This window comes from Aplidium turbinatum, chromosome 5 (assembly GCF_918807975.1).
Source record: "Aplidium turbinatum chromosome 5, kaAplTurb1.1, whole genome shotgun sequence".
Taxonomy (NCBI): Eukaryota; Metazoa; Chordata; class Ascidiacea; order Aplousobranchia; family Polyclinidae; genus Aplidium; species Aplidium turbinatum.
In genome coordinates, this window is record NC_137476.1 from 32291542 (window position 1) to 32308616 (window position 17075).

Consider the following 17075-nt stretch of genomic DNA (forward strand, 5'->3'; position numbering starts at 1 on the left):
TTTAAATTTTCTTGTTTTTGTTACTTTGATTTCAAAACAAACATGGACAAAGCGATAATCTTAGTCATCGTGAGTATTTTTGCCATGTCGTGGTCGATCGTGGACACCTCACGTGAAATGACGTGCTGTTCTTGTGGTGCTGCTTCTAATATCGATGGCGTCAGTGAAAGGGGTTTGCCTGGCCCCCCTGGCAAGAAGGGTGTGACGGGTTTGCAGGGGGTCAAAGGTTTGATTGTTTGTTGTTTGATGTAGAAACTCATTAAACGTAAACTAAAGTTTTCTGAAACTTTATATTTCTCGCCAGCAAGTTACTGTTTATAGCCATTCAATCAGCTTGTTTCAAAAGCTATAATTAGTAACTCTGCACTGTTTGACGTTTTCAGAAGCAGCATTACCTCATTTGTATTTTCCTCGGGTTTTAAACTAGGTACGTTAAAGAAATTATAAAAGTATGCGAGCACGTTGCTTGTATTTACATTTCATTTCAGGTCCTCAGACTTTTTTTGTTAAAACAGACCCATTAACAAATTTCCAAATTTGTGTATAGGTTGCCTGAAACAAGCAAAATGCCTTTTCACCATTAATGGCAATAAGTGCTGCCCTTTAATTCCTTCGACACATCCAAAAATTATGTAAAATATCCAGAAATTAATTTTTTAATGCAAGAGGCTAAAAAATTTGAATGTATTGAATTTTGAACAAGTCTTATCTGTGGTTGATGTGTCCTCAAAGGGTTAAAGTGTAATGGCTGCAGTAAAAAATAAAAACAGATTTGATACGAAAAAAAGAGTTTCATTTTCGGATTCCCCAACCTCGAAAACCCCCAAACTCCCTCTTATATTTGTTGCACCAAAATTGTGTTGACATCCGATTGCATTTTTTACCAATACAGGTGATCGAGGTATGAAAGGTGAAAAAGGACAAGCTGATGACACCAGCGCTGAGTTGGGGAGGCTGCAGAACAAATTGTCAGCACTGGAACAGAAATTAGAAAATTATGCAGGTAAAATACAGATCATGACGTTATCCGGAGATTCAATACTGTAATGTTTTGCTTTGCATTCTACATTCACCGCGATGTTACTATTGACAAAACTTTTAGAAAAAGCTTTTTCTTTGAAGTATGTTTTCATCATTGGTATATAAAAGCAGCATGTTATGTTGATACATTTTAACATCACAATTATTGGATTTAAAATGTACCCAGACACCCACTTTATCTGGCACAGATCTGGTAAAAATCTGGACCAGATAATGTAGCTGTCTGGTTATATATTAGCGATTCAGATATCTGAAAATGTTGATTAGGCAAGTTTAGCTTTTGCATTATTTTGAATTGAAGAAACAGATTTTTTTTCTAATACTTTACCCATGGCCACCTGGAGATGCGGCCTGATTTGTCACATTTTGCAGGTTTTGATTACAGCTACTGCTAGTGCTTGACTGACATTTTTTGACATGTTTTTACTTTTTGCGGTTTCCATATGACAAAAAAAAATTTGGTTGCCTTGGGGAAGCAGTATCAAATGAGAAAAGTAAGTTGAAAAACGCAAAATCAGACTGTTATTGAAAATTAACAGTCTGACTAAAATCTACAAAATCAAATTTTCTTTGTTTTTCAACATGTGAGGATGTTAAAACCTATTGTGTCATCTGGGGAAAAGAGTAAAGAAAGCGTGAAAATATAATTTTTAGAAAAAATTATTTAAACGTTTGCCCAAAGTTAGAAAAACCTGGAAATTTCTGCAATATGTGACAAATCAGGCCGTATCTTTAGGTGGCCATGCTTTACCTCATAATAACACTGCTCGATCCATACATGTTCCGCACAAATATTTGAACACTGGGGTAGGGTTAATATTGAGTGCTGAATCCGAAATGTCAAACTTCTTTCAACACGCAACAATAAAATATGATAACAAATAGTCGTTATTTTGGCAAAAGTAATTCATTGATGTATTGTTTATTAAACGTACATATAGCAGTGTATAGAATAGTTTGTACCAAAGGTGAAAAAACGACTGAACATGCTCTTATAAATACCGATTTGATTTCAATGTGTTCTTGATGCAAATTATCAACAAAAAGGCAGTGAAAGCTTAAAAGAAATAATTTGGCACTTTCTTTTTACTTTTTTTTTAAATTACAAAATTTAAAATTTTTTAACAGTGCGAAACAATGCAATTAAAGATCATATTAGAAACTGTCAATCGTGTTCAAACAATAAATCCTCATTGAATCCTTCGAGATTGTCCGTAAGTGTTTGTCCGAGTTCGACACCAAGATTCAGAAGGCATTGATAACACTGGCCGACACAATTTTTGGTGCCGGCAGTTTTTAAACTGATTTAGACTAACTTTGGAGCGCTGATTCTGAAAATGCAATCAGTTTTTCTCAATCAGGTCAACTTTTTAAGTTACAGTGATTTTGACTTTTTTACAATTGCCCTACAAAGTAGCACAAATACAATAGTTTTAATGTTGTCATTATGGAATTACAACCTTTATTATTACTCTTGCATTACATTCTAAAACAAACAATGAAAGCAGACAATGCCAAGACAATAGTTTTCTGTGTTAAATGCTAGTAGGTACAAATCAAGACAGCATAATGGTGCTTTTTGTGAGGGGGGGATCTAGCGCGCTTATGGCTACAACATCTAGAAGACGTTGCCTCAATAACACAAATATTTTTTGCCACATCTGTGATAATTACACACTACTGTAGAGCCTAACAGAAAACCAATCGATGGTTTTGTAAAGCGTGCTTATCTTGCTTACTTTAAAGTGAAGTTAGGAGATCAAGATAAGTCTTGGGCTCCTCACATTGTTCGCAAAACTTGCAAAGAACATTTACGACAATGGACGAACAAAAGAAGCAAAGGATTAAGGTTTGCTATTCCAATGGTGTGGCGTGAACCAAAAGATCATAATAGCAACTGCTATTTTTATGCATTAAACATAAAAGATATAAACAGGAAAAATAGCACTTCATTGCAATATCCAAACCTAGCTTCAGCAATCAGGCCAGTGCTACGCAGAGAAGAACTTCCTGTTCCTGATTTTGAAGGGTTGCCACAATTGGATTTAATTCCTGACAGCTAAGACGAGCAAGCTTCCACTAACAGCGATTCCACCCTTGCTAAAATCAAATTTTCTCCTGCTATTTTATCTAGTCAACTTTTTTCTCAGGGAGAACTCAATGATTTGGCGAGGGATTTAAATTTATCAAAGGAATCTTCTGAGTTACTGGTTTCAAAACTCAAAGAAAAAAAATATTTTGAACCATAGGAACTGTAATCACTTTTTATCGCAAACGCCATGTCGAATTTTTGCCCTATTTTTCTTAGGAAAAAGATATTGTATACTGTACCGATGTGGAAGGTCTTCTTAAACAGTTTGGTGTTGCAGAATACAATCCTCAAGATTGGCGACTTTTTATTGACAGCTGTAAACGAAGTTTAAAATGTGTTTTACTGCATAAAGGAAATGTTTATGGATCTGTACCACTTGGACATTCAACAACTCTCAAAGAAAAGTATAATGAAGTCAAATTTGGTTTGGAAAAATTTCATATTATGAACACAGTTGGACTTTTGCGTTGATTTGAAAATGGTTGGATTTCTGCTTGGAATGCAAGGTGGATATACAAAGTTTCCTTGTTTTCTCTGTTTGTGGGACAGCAGGGCAAGAGATCAGCATTGGAAAAGGAAACATTGGCCTATGAAATGATTCCTGGCGAGAAAAATGTTCAAGCTCATTCTCTGGTGAAACGATCAAAAATTGTGTTATCTCCTCTTCACATTAATATAATAATAATGATTGTGTTGCAAACACAGTAGCCTAATGCTTTTTTACCTTCATGATAACTTACGTAGCAAAGTTGGGTATAATGAAGTAATTTGTAAAAGCACTCGATAAAGATGGAAATTGTTTCAGATATATTTGCACAAAATTTCCAGGATTAACAATTGAAAAGTTAAAAGCCGGCATATTTGATGGACCTCAAATCAGAAAATTAATCAATGATCTAAACTTCTCATCTTCCATGAATGAAAAAGAACTGAGTGCCTGGGATGGTTTTGAGAAAGTTGCTAAGAGGAATAAGGAAAATAAAAAGCTATCCAATTACAAAGAGCTCGTGTCTAACTTACTCAGTGAAAGCACCTAGTGAATGGAATAATTCCCCGGCAACAAGACTTCAACAATCGGAAACTTCACTCTGTCAATCTCGGTAACCGGCCCTGTGTCAAGAGCCTCTACAAGTATGCAAAACTACCAGGAATAACCAATCAAGGCTTTGTCAGTCCGAGGATAAAGATTGAAAACCAACCAAACCAACCAACCAAGACTCCAGGATATTTATGTTAACATGAGCATTAAACTTCTTTTTCTGCACAATCATCTAGCTGGACTACTTTCCTGATAATCTTGGCGATTTGAGTGACGAGCAAGGGGAGCGATTTTATCAAGACATTAGTGAGATAGAAGTATCAAGGGAGATGGGATGCTACCATGCTAGCTGACTATTGCTAGTCTATTAAACGCGATGATGCTTTTGCAGTTCACTCTCGTAGATCTCTTCAGCGCAAGTTTTATGGCAGACACTTAAGCAAGGTAAAGAATAAGGAGAAGCCACCATACCTAATAATCCTCTGTTTGTGTGTACGTTTTTAATTTCTTTGTTGGCTTGCTGAAATTGATTTATGTCGTTTGACAATATATTTGACTCTTGAATAGATTTCACATGAGCATTTGTGCATAAGTTCACTCATGCAATGGAATCACCGTAACTAGAAAACTAGACCTGATAAACAAAAACTGACTGCATTTGCGAAATCAGCGACCACAAATTAGCTAAGAACAGTTGAAATATCTTCGGCACCACAACTTTTTTTTTGTTGGCTAATGTAATCTAATCTTTCAACCCAGGGTTCAACAGGCAAATATTTGCTGGCGGAGCCTCCTATCTTTTAACAGTTTTTGACTGAATTGTCACGTCTTGCGCTTTTCGTATTTTTTCTTTTTTTGTGCCACTATCTCGTGCTGTGCTTCTGTCCATCTTGCGTAATCTTCTTGAGTTCTTTTCTGAACAATTAATTATTTTTACCTCTCAAATACTTGACCCGTTGTGCTGCGTAACTTTTCAGTTATCATTTTGTGTGAGCAAGTTTCTCACATATTTAGACTTGTCCATGTTTTTGCTGTGATAGTGTATTATTCTCCAGTATTTCTTTTAAATATATTTTTCTTATAGACTTGAAAAAGGCTGAATGACTAGCCGCAAACGTTAGCTTATTGCTTTTGTTTTTATAATGTTAAATGTAGTGTTGTTGCTCGGTTATGTCGGTTTATAGTTTAAAAAAGTTACCTCTCTACCCAAATTGTAATCCTAACCAATTAATTTATATATTTTTGTGATAAAAAAAAATGTTTTGTTATCACATATCAAAATTTTTTTGATTTAAAATAAATTCGATATTAAGTCATAACTAAACATTTTTAAACATTGTTTCAAAACAAATAGTTTTTGTTTCATGTTGAGTATGCTTACTTATCAGAAATGAGTTTCCTGCAAAGAAATGACTGCAAAGATATTGTCAAACAAGGACACATTACCAATGGAATTTACCACATTTTCATAAAAGGAAAACTTTTAAATGTGTACTGCAATTTAGAATCTGGTGATGGCAGTTGGTTGGTAAGTTATATTTTGACACATTTATGTCAGTGGCCGCATGCGGCCCGAGAGAACAATATCTGTGGCCATAATCTACTTAAGTTATATTAAATAATAAAGAAAAAATAGTTGCTGTGAACATATTATCTGGACTTTTTGAATGTTTGTAGTTGAAGAAGCATAAGTCACAAAACTTGTAACCTAATGCAATACAAAAAAATATTTTTTTAGCCTGAAAGACCAACAACTCAAAATAACGCAGACAATCCTGTCTTCTTGTCTTTTGGTTTGTAATCATTCTACAATCTACAATGTAATAGCATAGTCATATATCATTTGTCATGCAACTGGAGTTGCACGTTGCACATACGGTCAACCAGCTTAATCGGGCAACATTGGGACCAAGCCAAACTGGTCCGATTAGGCATGTTTTCCAATTAAGAGGAGAGAACAAATTTCACTATTTTTGAGCTTTATAAGGCTTCATTTTACTAATATTTTCGTGCATGGACATTTTGCCGAAAGGACATTTTGCCGAATGGACAAATTGCCGAAAGGACTAAGGTTGTAAACGATAGACTAAAACACATTGTGGAGAATATCGATACATATAACACAAAAACGAGTTTAGGCAAAATGTCCATTCAACAAAATGTCTTTCATCAAAATGTCTTTCGGCAAAATGTCTTTCGGCAAAATGTCTTTCGGCAAAACGTCTTTCGGCAAAATGTCTTTCGGTAAAATGTCTTTTGGCAAAATGTCTTTCGGCAAAATGTCCGGGTACCGATAAATTCATCCGTCTAATGCAGCTTGAACTCATGTCTCGTGTTCCTTTGTGTTGCTTAATTTTTATAAGAAACAGTAAAACTAACACAAAACTAAATTTAAAATTTTTTACCAGTTGGGAAAATTTTAGTTTTCGCGGATTGTGTGGTGGTTGATTTCATTTGGTCTCATTTCATTTCAAACCAAATTTTACAAAATGAACATAATTTCTAGCTAAAAATTTGTTTTTCACTTCAATTTGAGCAAACTTTCAAATTCTAGGCTGCTTTTGGGCTTGCTTCTACTTGTGAGTGGATTGGCTACTTTTCTGCTACTTGTGAGTTGCAATTGGGCTGGAAATATAAAAAGTATCTGGCAGCCTTGTCACTAATTTGCGAACACATTGCCTAACATCAACTTTTGACGCGTAATTTCGTTACACAAGTAGAAAAAGCAAGAAGCGTTAACCATAAAACTTATTTTTGGTGAGGGAGTGGTCCGTTTAAGCCGAGTAGCGGACCGATTAAGCTGGGAAATTTTTTCAAAAAAAATCAATTTAGATTCAAGGCCAGCAAAAAACTACCCAATTAAGCGGGTGCTCCAATTAAACGTGGGCCGATTAAGCGAGGTTGACTGTATAATAGGATGGATCGAAAAATCCAAAATTTTTATTTTTTTAAGCTAGTATGTCAAAAAGGTGCAAAATACCCATAATAACATACATGCAAATTTTTTTTTGGTTTTGACAATTTTTTGATTGCCCCCCGCAAGGTTTTATTTTCCTAGTATCTGGTTGGAGAAAGTCTCCCACAAAATTGGTCAAAAGCATAAATACTGTGTGACTCACTTATGCGCTTTATGATGTCATAATAAGCGACTTGTGTTTAAACAGATAGGCTACAATTGACCGTTTTATCACCATTGCTAAAATACTTGGTTGGGTAATGGGTATCTCAACTTAGCTGATGTAGCATTTGATTCTTCAAAAGAATTCTAGATATAAAAGAAGCTTTATAGTACAATTATTGGAATTTGCTTGCACTGCAGGTTCCACAAAGTTTAATAAAAGTTATATGCGCTTCTTACAGATTAAATGGCAGTTCACTTAGACTAGTACGGGTAACTCTTCTGGACGATGGCCTAGTTTTATTATTACTTGGTACTCCCATCATCAATCTTCACCATTCAGCGTACTAGTTTGACTGCACTGGTGAATGTAGCATTGATCTGGCGATGCAAAACCCAGGATGCTTGAATCACTCAGACACTCACGATAGCTGACTACAGCTAATTAATAGAACCCTTAGATTATATGTCAGCAATAACAATCCGTATGGGAGACGGCAAGCATTGGTTATGTTCACTATCCGTGTTTATGCTCCAATGTGGTTCACAATAAAACCACACTCATCTTGCAAAGATGGAGCTAGACACATTCATCACATGATAGCCACATAACGATATCTTAGTCAGAAGCACAAGCAAATTATCGACCCAGTTATGCAGTGCACCGCAACTCATACTTTGCTCATCCGGAAATATAATTTTGGCTATGATAACTTACCATCGACCACATACTCGAGAACTAGGCCTGCGTGGAGTGATGAAAGCTAGAGCTGCAAAACCCAGCGGAAAAATACAAAAATTTAAAGTTCCCTCAAAGATTCATTTTGATGCAGTGAAATATTTCGAATTGATTAACTGGACAGATCTTCCTATCACGGAGCCTCCTGTAATTAAAACAATGACGGATGCTGAGCTCCGGCAATTCATCATGATAGATGTGACTCCCACTATTTTTTCCCGAATTTTCATGTCACACCCAGGCTGTTGAAAGGCTCGTGAAGCTGGTTACCGATGCATTTAAAGCAGTTTGTGGACCAAAATATCGAGACGGCTTCATTCGTGACCGAATTGCTTCTCGTCAGTTTATGCCAACATTTAAGCCTAAACGTGATTTTACTCACTTCAATTTGTAACTGTTTATTATATTGCTTGCAGTCTTTGTATGCATGAGCGCATAAATTAATAGGAAGTGACTTTGTCAATGGGCCACCTGTCAACCCAGTCATATAAAGTTTAAGCTTGTGAGTCTATACTCGGCCATCTGATGGTGATGGTTAATAGGCGTTTACTTGTTGGAACCACGGGTGGTGCATCCGCCAAGTCACTTTAAAATTAATATGCTGAAAGAGGGTGAAGTCAAAACTCTTAAGTACACACATTTTCATTGTACTTGGTGTTATATTAGAACCTTTTGCCATGTCTGCAAAGCGAGTTAAAATCGAAAAAAAATTTGCCATGCAGTTCTTGTATGTATAAGTGTCTAAATTTGTATGTCGCGGGGTGAGATCAAAAACTTGTTCAAACTTCTTCAATTTTTTACATTGTGTTATGGTGATATATTGGCAACTTTTGCCATATCTAGCTAATTAAAATTGAGAAAAAAAAAAATTTTTGCCACTTTTACTGTATTCATTAATGGCTGTATAGCCTACAACTTCAATTTTATTTCGTGCAAGTAATTTTATGATTTCGAGCTGATCCTTTTTTTCTGAAAAAAGTTAAGGCATGACTACCTGCAAATACCGCCTGATTTGTCACATTTTTATCACATCACATTTTTATTTTGTCTCACAAATCTAACAACTCGGCTTGCAAAAAGCAAATTTGTCTGTATTTTTTTGCTGTAACTTTTGCTGCATACGTCTATAATTATACAAAAGGGTGTTAAAAATTCTTCATACGTAACATTCTAGCCTACTTGTATTTTACTCGCTGGCGAAACGTGTCCTCTTTTTAGGCGATGAAAATATGGTAGGCCTAATTATGCAGTGTAGTGGACACGCACCATTATTTCGTAGAGATGCTGATTACGGGCGAAAACTTCTGTTTGTTTGCTAACAAAGCATTTACGAAACAATAAAGTGACAATTGACCTGATTTGCAAATGATTTCTGAGAATTGCTAGCCAGTAACCAGTTGTCCTACTCTAAACGATACTTAGTTGTCTTACTGATGGCTTGATCGAAAAAGAGCTGGATTTTGTTTTCTGTCTCACAAGGTAACTGATTGTTAGAAGAGGCAGGCCGAGCTACTGCTATTTTTTCTAAACGCATTATGTTACACCATGGCCACCTAAAGGTGGCCATGGTTACACTAAATAATGTCTCTTCAGAAGTTTCTTGCTGTAGAGGAGATATTAGCCGTTTCGATGATATGTAATATTGTGAAGAAGATGAAATTGACATGGTCATAGCACCACCAGATTCTGCTGTAGTTAGTGACGAAGAGGGTATGGACGAAAATGATTTGACAGAAAGTGAAGCAGTGCTATCAGACGCTGCAGGAGAGATTGAAATTCATTGCAACCCAGTACAAAGGGATGATGTGCCAACGACCCCAGTGCCGAAGAAATAACGCAGCTTATCGGAAGTAAAATGGAGTAGGAAAAAGGCTTTTTTCTTATCTTCTCCTGTAAACAAATAAGCTGACAAGCTGGAAGATTTGGAAAGGAAATTGCGGGGACTAGAGTTTCGACGACAAGTGACTGAAACTTTTGAACTCCAAACGCTTTGCAATCTCTGCCACTGGCTGCCCAAGTGTTTTTTCTCTTGAATATAGCCGACCAAGTAATTCTGCATTGCACCACTTTCTAAAAACTATTCCCTGCAATAAAAGACGTCATTGCAGATAGTGTCATAGCCAAACGCGTTTTCTTTGTGGGATGTGTGTGACGTTCCTCTTCATCAGCATTGCAATGAATTGCACCAAAAAACAGGCAATAATCCAAAGTAGATGTGTTCAAGGACATTCTGTTTTATTGGGTGCATTTTTGGTGTACTTTTATTACTCATATGTTTTTATTACACATGATTTCGTTGTTTGCAATTGTGAAAGAAAACTATGTTTTCGCACTTGACTAAAATATGGTCTTAGATTTTTATATGTTCAGAAGAAAAAAAAGAAAACAGTCAAAAGAGAGACGCAGAAGACGCAAAGGGAAAGGAGTCTTAAAGGGGTACTAAAGGAAAAACCTGACTTGGCGATTTTCCACGTTCTTTGTGTTTAACTTGCTACCATAAAACGATTTTCAATAAAATTTTGCCCCATTGCGGTCTGATCAGCATTCCGCACCTATACTTTTGTCAGAACTTTCAAAACCAGAATGGGCCTGAGCAGCGAAGCGTGCGACTGTACAGTCTACGTAATAAAAGACGAGCAATCAGCTAATCACGCAACAGTTGTTACTGCCGGCGATTTAACTGTAGGCTATGTATGAATGTACATCAAAACATCATATTTCAAGGTCAAAACATCAGACAGTTTGCTCAAAACATCAGATCTCATGTTAAAACATCAGATGTTGTAACGTGGCTTTTGTTATTGCTGTCTTTTATGACGTATTCTCGAGCTGTGTTTGCACTTTTTGGTCATTTTGAAAAAAAAAAGAAAATAAATGAAACATTGGACTTTGGGCCTTGCCAGCGCTATTGAAAACATTTTTTTTTTCAATAATTTTTTATGAAATGTATTCTTGAGTGTTCAGTTTACGCATTTTAATGCTTAATTCCCGTTTGAAAATTTCATTTAGTATGCCTTTAACACTCGATTAGTCAAACAACTAAAAAAAATGTATCGCTTAACCGCTGACGTTGCGTTTCTGCAACGCCTCAGATTTTGTATAAACAAACAAAAAATTTTCAATTTTTTTACTACTTGTCGAAACTGGAAAGGTGCTACTAACATATCAGAAAAAGAAAAAAAATTAACTTCTAGAAATAGGTGCGGCGTTTAATGGGTTAATTTTTCTTTTTTCTCTTCGTGCAACGCGTTTCGCGCAATGGGTTAATGTCACATTCACTTGTGTTACTTAATTTTCTCCACTTGACCTCAAGTTTTTATTATTATTGATACTTTGGTTAGTTTGTTATTCAATGTTACAGGCGAAAATCAAAAATTCAATTCTTACTTGTCTTATATTATAAACATAATTCAACAAAACCTATGAAAACCTTTTTATTCCTATCAATACGTTAATTCTACATTAATATTAAGCCTAGAGAGACAAGTCAAGATAAGCTGTTTCATCCTGGTAAAACGTGTACTTGCAGTAATATATCTAATACTTATGTAATAGCCAAATGGTTTGTTGATAAGTAAGTTACCGTTTTGTATCTTGTTTTTGGAAACTCTACCAATATCAAATAAAGCAGGTTTGCTCCATTTAAGCATGCCTCAATGTTTTCCTGTATTTTCAAATCTAACTTTATCGTGATGAAAACATTCTTGTTATTTGAGAAAATAAAACTTATGAACAATATTCAAGTGTTCACATCTCCACTATTCCAGGTGTTTCAAAGAAGAAACTCAGGAGAAGTAGATTTTGATTTGGGCTGGTCTGAATATCAAGCTGGGTTTGGAAACAAAAATGGCGAATTCTGGTTGGGTATGTCGCATAAATATGACATAAGCATATGATGGTTTTAAGTTGTGATTTACCAGTTTGCGTGTTAGGCCCATCACATCATACCAAAACTTTGTGGTGGCATGAAGCTGCGATCATATGGCACGAGAATAAAGTATTTACACGTCGCAACCTTTCAAACCAGCGTTGATAAACACATTCGTCAAGCATCAATAACCTTGCTACATTTTTCTGCAAATCTTTTTTCTCAACTATTAGATTTTTTCAGAAACATAGCAGAGAGAATATCTTATTATCAAGTAGTCATCTTGACATGCTTTCTTCACTGGTAGGCCTACAGTGTTGCCAGACGCGATCTTTTTTTTTGCGCAACGCTCAGAGTTCAAGATGGATACCACTACATCTTGCAGGTTTACAAATTTTTCATATGGAATGGATTTTTTTCCTGTCTCATCATTAGTGCGTCCGCTCTGGAAGCTGTCCACACACCCAAACACTCAGCAGGCACACCATGCTTAGATGGAAGATACCTACCAGGGAGGTGAGGGACTCACTACGACCAAAGGGACCCACCACGGTAGATGGTAATCTGTGGATGTAAAAGTTTAGTTATTGGCTGCCTCAAGCTGATCTACCTGTCTCGACTTTCTTCTTGCTGATCTTGGAGCAGACTAGGAGATGGCGTGTCAAGCATGAGAACTAGCGCGTTTTGGTAGAGAGTTAATATTAATTTTATTTGAGTTTGTTTGTGTGTGTGTATCTTTTTGTTGCCCACTTGAAGAAGGGCACCTGTTTGTAGAAAACGGGCCACTGCAGTCTGACATTTCATTTGGCGGAGATGCCAGAGAGGAGCGGCCAGAGGGAGGGTAGCTTTCGCTGACCCCAGAGTCATTTGGAGTGGGCCGCTGCAATCCTGTCATCCCAGGGCGAGTGGGACAACGGAGAGGGACGGTTAAAGATCTTCCGCTGCAATCACCCTTCCGGCATCAGGCCGTTTCAGATGAGTGAGAGGGACGGGTTAAAGGTGGGTTGTTACGCCCTTGGCTGTCTAAGCTTCTTCAAAGATGTTCTGCGACCGTACTGTGCTAGTGAGACCCACCGCTGCAATCAGTCATCCCTACCACCGAGGACGGCTGAGAGGGCGGTTGAAGAGAGGGTCTCGGCTGGTTCTTCTTTCTTCTGACCGTAGGAGGAGGGTTAGAAGGAGTAGAAATGTCAGATGACAAAGGAGTGTTATGCTTTTGTGTTATGTCTTTTGTTTTTGTCAGACGCGATCGTATAAAATTTTACATAGCCGCTTTGAAATTTTCTCAATCGCATTCTTTTTACCCAACCCATCCTCATTTCAGTTTGCCTCTCAATAAAATAAAAAGTGTTTAATCTTTCAGATGCTGGTTTTTCATCAAGTTAAAGGTTTTAATTCCTTTTTGAATAAAGTGTGCAATGGTCAGTTAGTCGTGGTAATTTCATCTTTTTGACAGCTTGATTTCGTTGAATCTTCAAAAGTCTGTTTTAACCTTTTGAGGTCCAAATTTTTTTTTCGGTTTTGGTCCGTCCAGGTGCAAATTACACTGCGTCACAAAAAAATATGGCATGTCGGTGACTGAGATGAAAATACCCATTCTAAACGTAGTTTGGGGCGCTGATTCCGAATCTGAAATCGGTTTTGCTCTATCACGTCAAGTTTTTGAGTTATTCACAATTTTTATTTTCTCTAAATTGGCTTATAGTTGATTATATCGGCAATTGCTAATGTGCCTCTAAATCGCTTTATTGCCTGCAAAGTTGCTTTTATTGATTAAAAAAACATGACGAAAAAATCGATTGAAGATACCACAAACAAAACAAAAAAAAATCGTGGAAAGAAAAAAAAATCGTGGAAAAGTTTACATTTGTGAAAAGTTTACCCCTCAAGACCTTCAAAAATCTATCACTGCTGGTCTGAAACATGCTTACAAACTTTATTTCGGTGTTAAATTGGGAGACGAAGATAAGTCGTGGGCTCCCCATTTAAGCTGCTCGTCTTGCTACACTTCCCTAACCCAATGGATGAATGGAAAAAAGAAGGAGATGCCATTTTGTGTCCCAATGGTTTGGCGAGAACAGAGAGATCGTTTCATGGATTGCTATTTTTGTATGACAAACATTGCTGGGTTTTCTAAGAAAACAAAATCAAATACCCAACTGCGTTTCAGCAATCAAACCTGTTCCTCATAGCCACGAATATCCTATTCCAGAACCTCCAGCAACAGTAACTTCATTTGATTCTGAATCCGAAACAAGCACTGATGTGGGAACAAGTAGTGCGTCTGAATTTGAAGAATCCACAACTGAAGAAACTTTCCAAATCCCACACATTTTATCACAAGGAGATTTGGTTAGAGATTTAAATTTGTTAAAAGAAAAATCTGAGTTACTTGGGTCACGACTGAAGCAATGGAATTTATTGCAAAAAGGCGTCAGCATCACATCTTTTCGAGAAAAGCGTGCAGACTTGGCTCCTTATTTTTGTCTTGAAGAAGACATTTGCTACTGTTCGGATATCAATGGCCTTATGCATTCCATGGATGAAAGATATGAAGCCAGTGAATGGAGACTTTTTATAGATTCCAATAAAACTAGTTTAAAAGCTGTTCTACTACACAATGGAAATGAAAAACCGTCAGTTCCAGTGTCCTACAGTACCAAGACCAAAGAAACATATGAAGCAATGAAGAATTTGCTAACATGCATCAGTTATGAAAACCATAAATGGCACATTATGTGGTAACCTAAAAGTTGTTGGACTCTTACTTGGCTTGCAGCTGAGTTACACTAAGTACATGTGTTTCCTTTGTTTGTGGAATAGCCGGGCAGATAAACAGCATTATAGTACAGAAAAATGGCCCATCCGTGCAAATTTCAACCCAGGCAATTTCAATGTGCAACATCAGCCATTAGTTGATGCGAACAAAATTTTCCTTCCTCCACTCCACATAAAGCTTGGCTTGTTCAAAAATTTTGTGAAAGCCATGGATAAACAAAGTGATGGATTTAAATATATTTGCGAGATATTTTTTTACAAATCTGACGCAAAGCTGAAGCAAACCTGAAGCAAGAAATCTTGTTGGACCAGAAATAAGAAAATTGTTGAAAGATAAAATTTTTAAAAGCAAATTGACTCCACAAGAACTTGCGGCCTGGGACGGTTTCATTTTGGTAGTTGAAAATTTTCTTGGTAAGCACAAAGCAACCAATTACAAAGAAATTCTCAACAAAATGCTAAAGTCATATGAAGCGATGGGGGCTCGGATGTCGGTGAAAATGCATTTTTTGCATAGTCACCTAGATTTTTTTCCACCCAACAATGCTGATGTCAGTGATGAACATGGAGAGAGGTTTCATCAAGACATTAAAATCATAGAAGAAAGGTACCAGGGGAATGTCAGTCCTGCCATGATGGCTGACTTTTGTTGGTCTCTTCAAAGAGACACCAATGAAGACCATCGCAGGAACAGAAGATGCCCACAGTATTTCTAAAATGTTTAATGAGAACCTTTTTTCTGCAAAAAATGACTGATATCTTAGTCTTATAACGTAGCCTTTATGCTAAAAGCGACTTTTTAAGCTAACAAAAGTTTGTTAATTGTGATATTTGTTAAGTGTTTGCGATTGCATTTAATTTGTTCGTATAAGCTTGCAGGTTTTGATTTTAATATTATGTAACCATCTATTTAAAATATAATTTTTATGCGTGTTGATAACATCGGAGTTTGCTTTATTTGTTCGTTTTACGTATTTTTCAAATTTTCTTCTTTTTTTACATGTGCTAGCTGAAGATGCTATTACTATAGCGAAATCGATTCTTAACTTAATAAATTACACTAAGAGGTTAGATTGTTGTGCAAATGCCAGCATTTGATGAATGCAAATTAGCAGTACCATTCGTATAAGCTGCATATCAACAACAAGCTTAAATATAGCCGTCAATTGATGCAAATATTTGTAAAATTAGGCTCCTTATTACGGCATATTATTTTTCATGTTGAATTGAATTTTTGGTTGGCAGTGATTAAAAGAAATTTCCAGACTCTTTCATGAATTTTAAAAAGACTTTTTTGACTGCGGCAAAAAAAGAAACATTATAACAAAATTGACCCAATTTTCAAAAATTTAAAAATAAAAATTGTAAATAACTCAACAACCTGACGTTATAGAGCAAAACCGATTTCAGATTCGGAATCAGCGCTCAAAACTACGTCTAGAATGGATATTGGTATCTCAGTTACCGACATGCCATATTTTTTAGTGACGCAGTGTTATTTTTCTCCAAAATTTCATAATTTTTAAAAGCCCCCCACGGAGATGCTTGGACCTTGTTGAGCAACGATATGCAGACATCATCCCAGGGGTGACCGCAACAATTTAAAAAATCAATGGATTTCTAACATTCTTCTGGTCACTCAAACCTCTTTTTTCCCAACACTGATCATGTCTCTAAACGTTTGTGTGTCATTTACAAATTGAAGGCAGCTTCGGTAGACTTTTCTATACTTGACTTTATAGTTTCCCTCATCAAGTCTGTCCGTCCGATTTTAGATTTTGTCTCAATGAACCTGGTTACACACAATGTCTGCTTTTGGAATAAAATATTTTTACAAAAGCTTACTTTAGTGTTGTCTTCACTACCAGCATATCTAGAATACAGCATATTATGAGTTAGTGACCTGCAATTCAGCTACTAAAGTGCTAGAAGTGCCAAACTAGCGCAACATCCCAACAGCAACTAATTGATGCAGCTACTGTAGCTTGCTATGCTGCTCAACGGAACAACATTAAAAAATTACAATAGTCTAAAACAAAACTAGTAGTTAAAAAGGCCCCGTAATTACCTTTAGCAGTTTGTATTAAAAATCAAACTTCTTGCCGCTTCTAACTCAGATGGCTGACAGCTAAAAAAGAAGCTTAAAAATTAATATTGCTTAAGTTTTAATTAAACAATTAACATTAAATTAATAACATCAACATTAATTAAAGTTTAATTATATATACATATATTTATATAATTAGTCTAATTATGATTCTACAAGAAATGTAATGTTTTGTAAATTATTTGTTATTTTTAATATATTTATATTTTTAGTTGTATTTTTGGTTTTTTAATATATTTTTAATTATTTTTATTATATCTTTTTTTTTACCATTTGATATTGACAATTTTTTT

General features: G+C 36.0%; 1 protein-coding gene across 1 annotated transcript in view; it reads left to right on the plus strand.

The window, feature by feature from the left end:
• The window catches only part of LOC145770434 (microfibril-associated glycoprotein 4-like), a 42672-nt gene continuing 25597 nt past the window's right edge, over positions 1-17075 (plus strand). The window contains exons 1-4 of the mRNA XM_082582080.1: positions 1-226; positions 893-1003; positions 5561-5700; positions 11797-11893. Of these exons, the coding sequence (XP_082438206.1) occupies positions 43-226; positions 893-1003; positions 5561-5700; positions 11797-11893 (532 nt within the window). The 5' untranslated portion in view covers positions 1-42. The remainder of the gene's footprint in view (positions 227-892; positions 1004-5560; positions 5701-11796; positions 11894-17075) is intronic.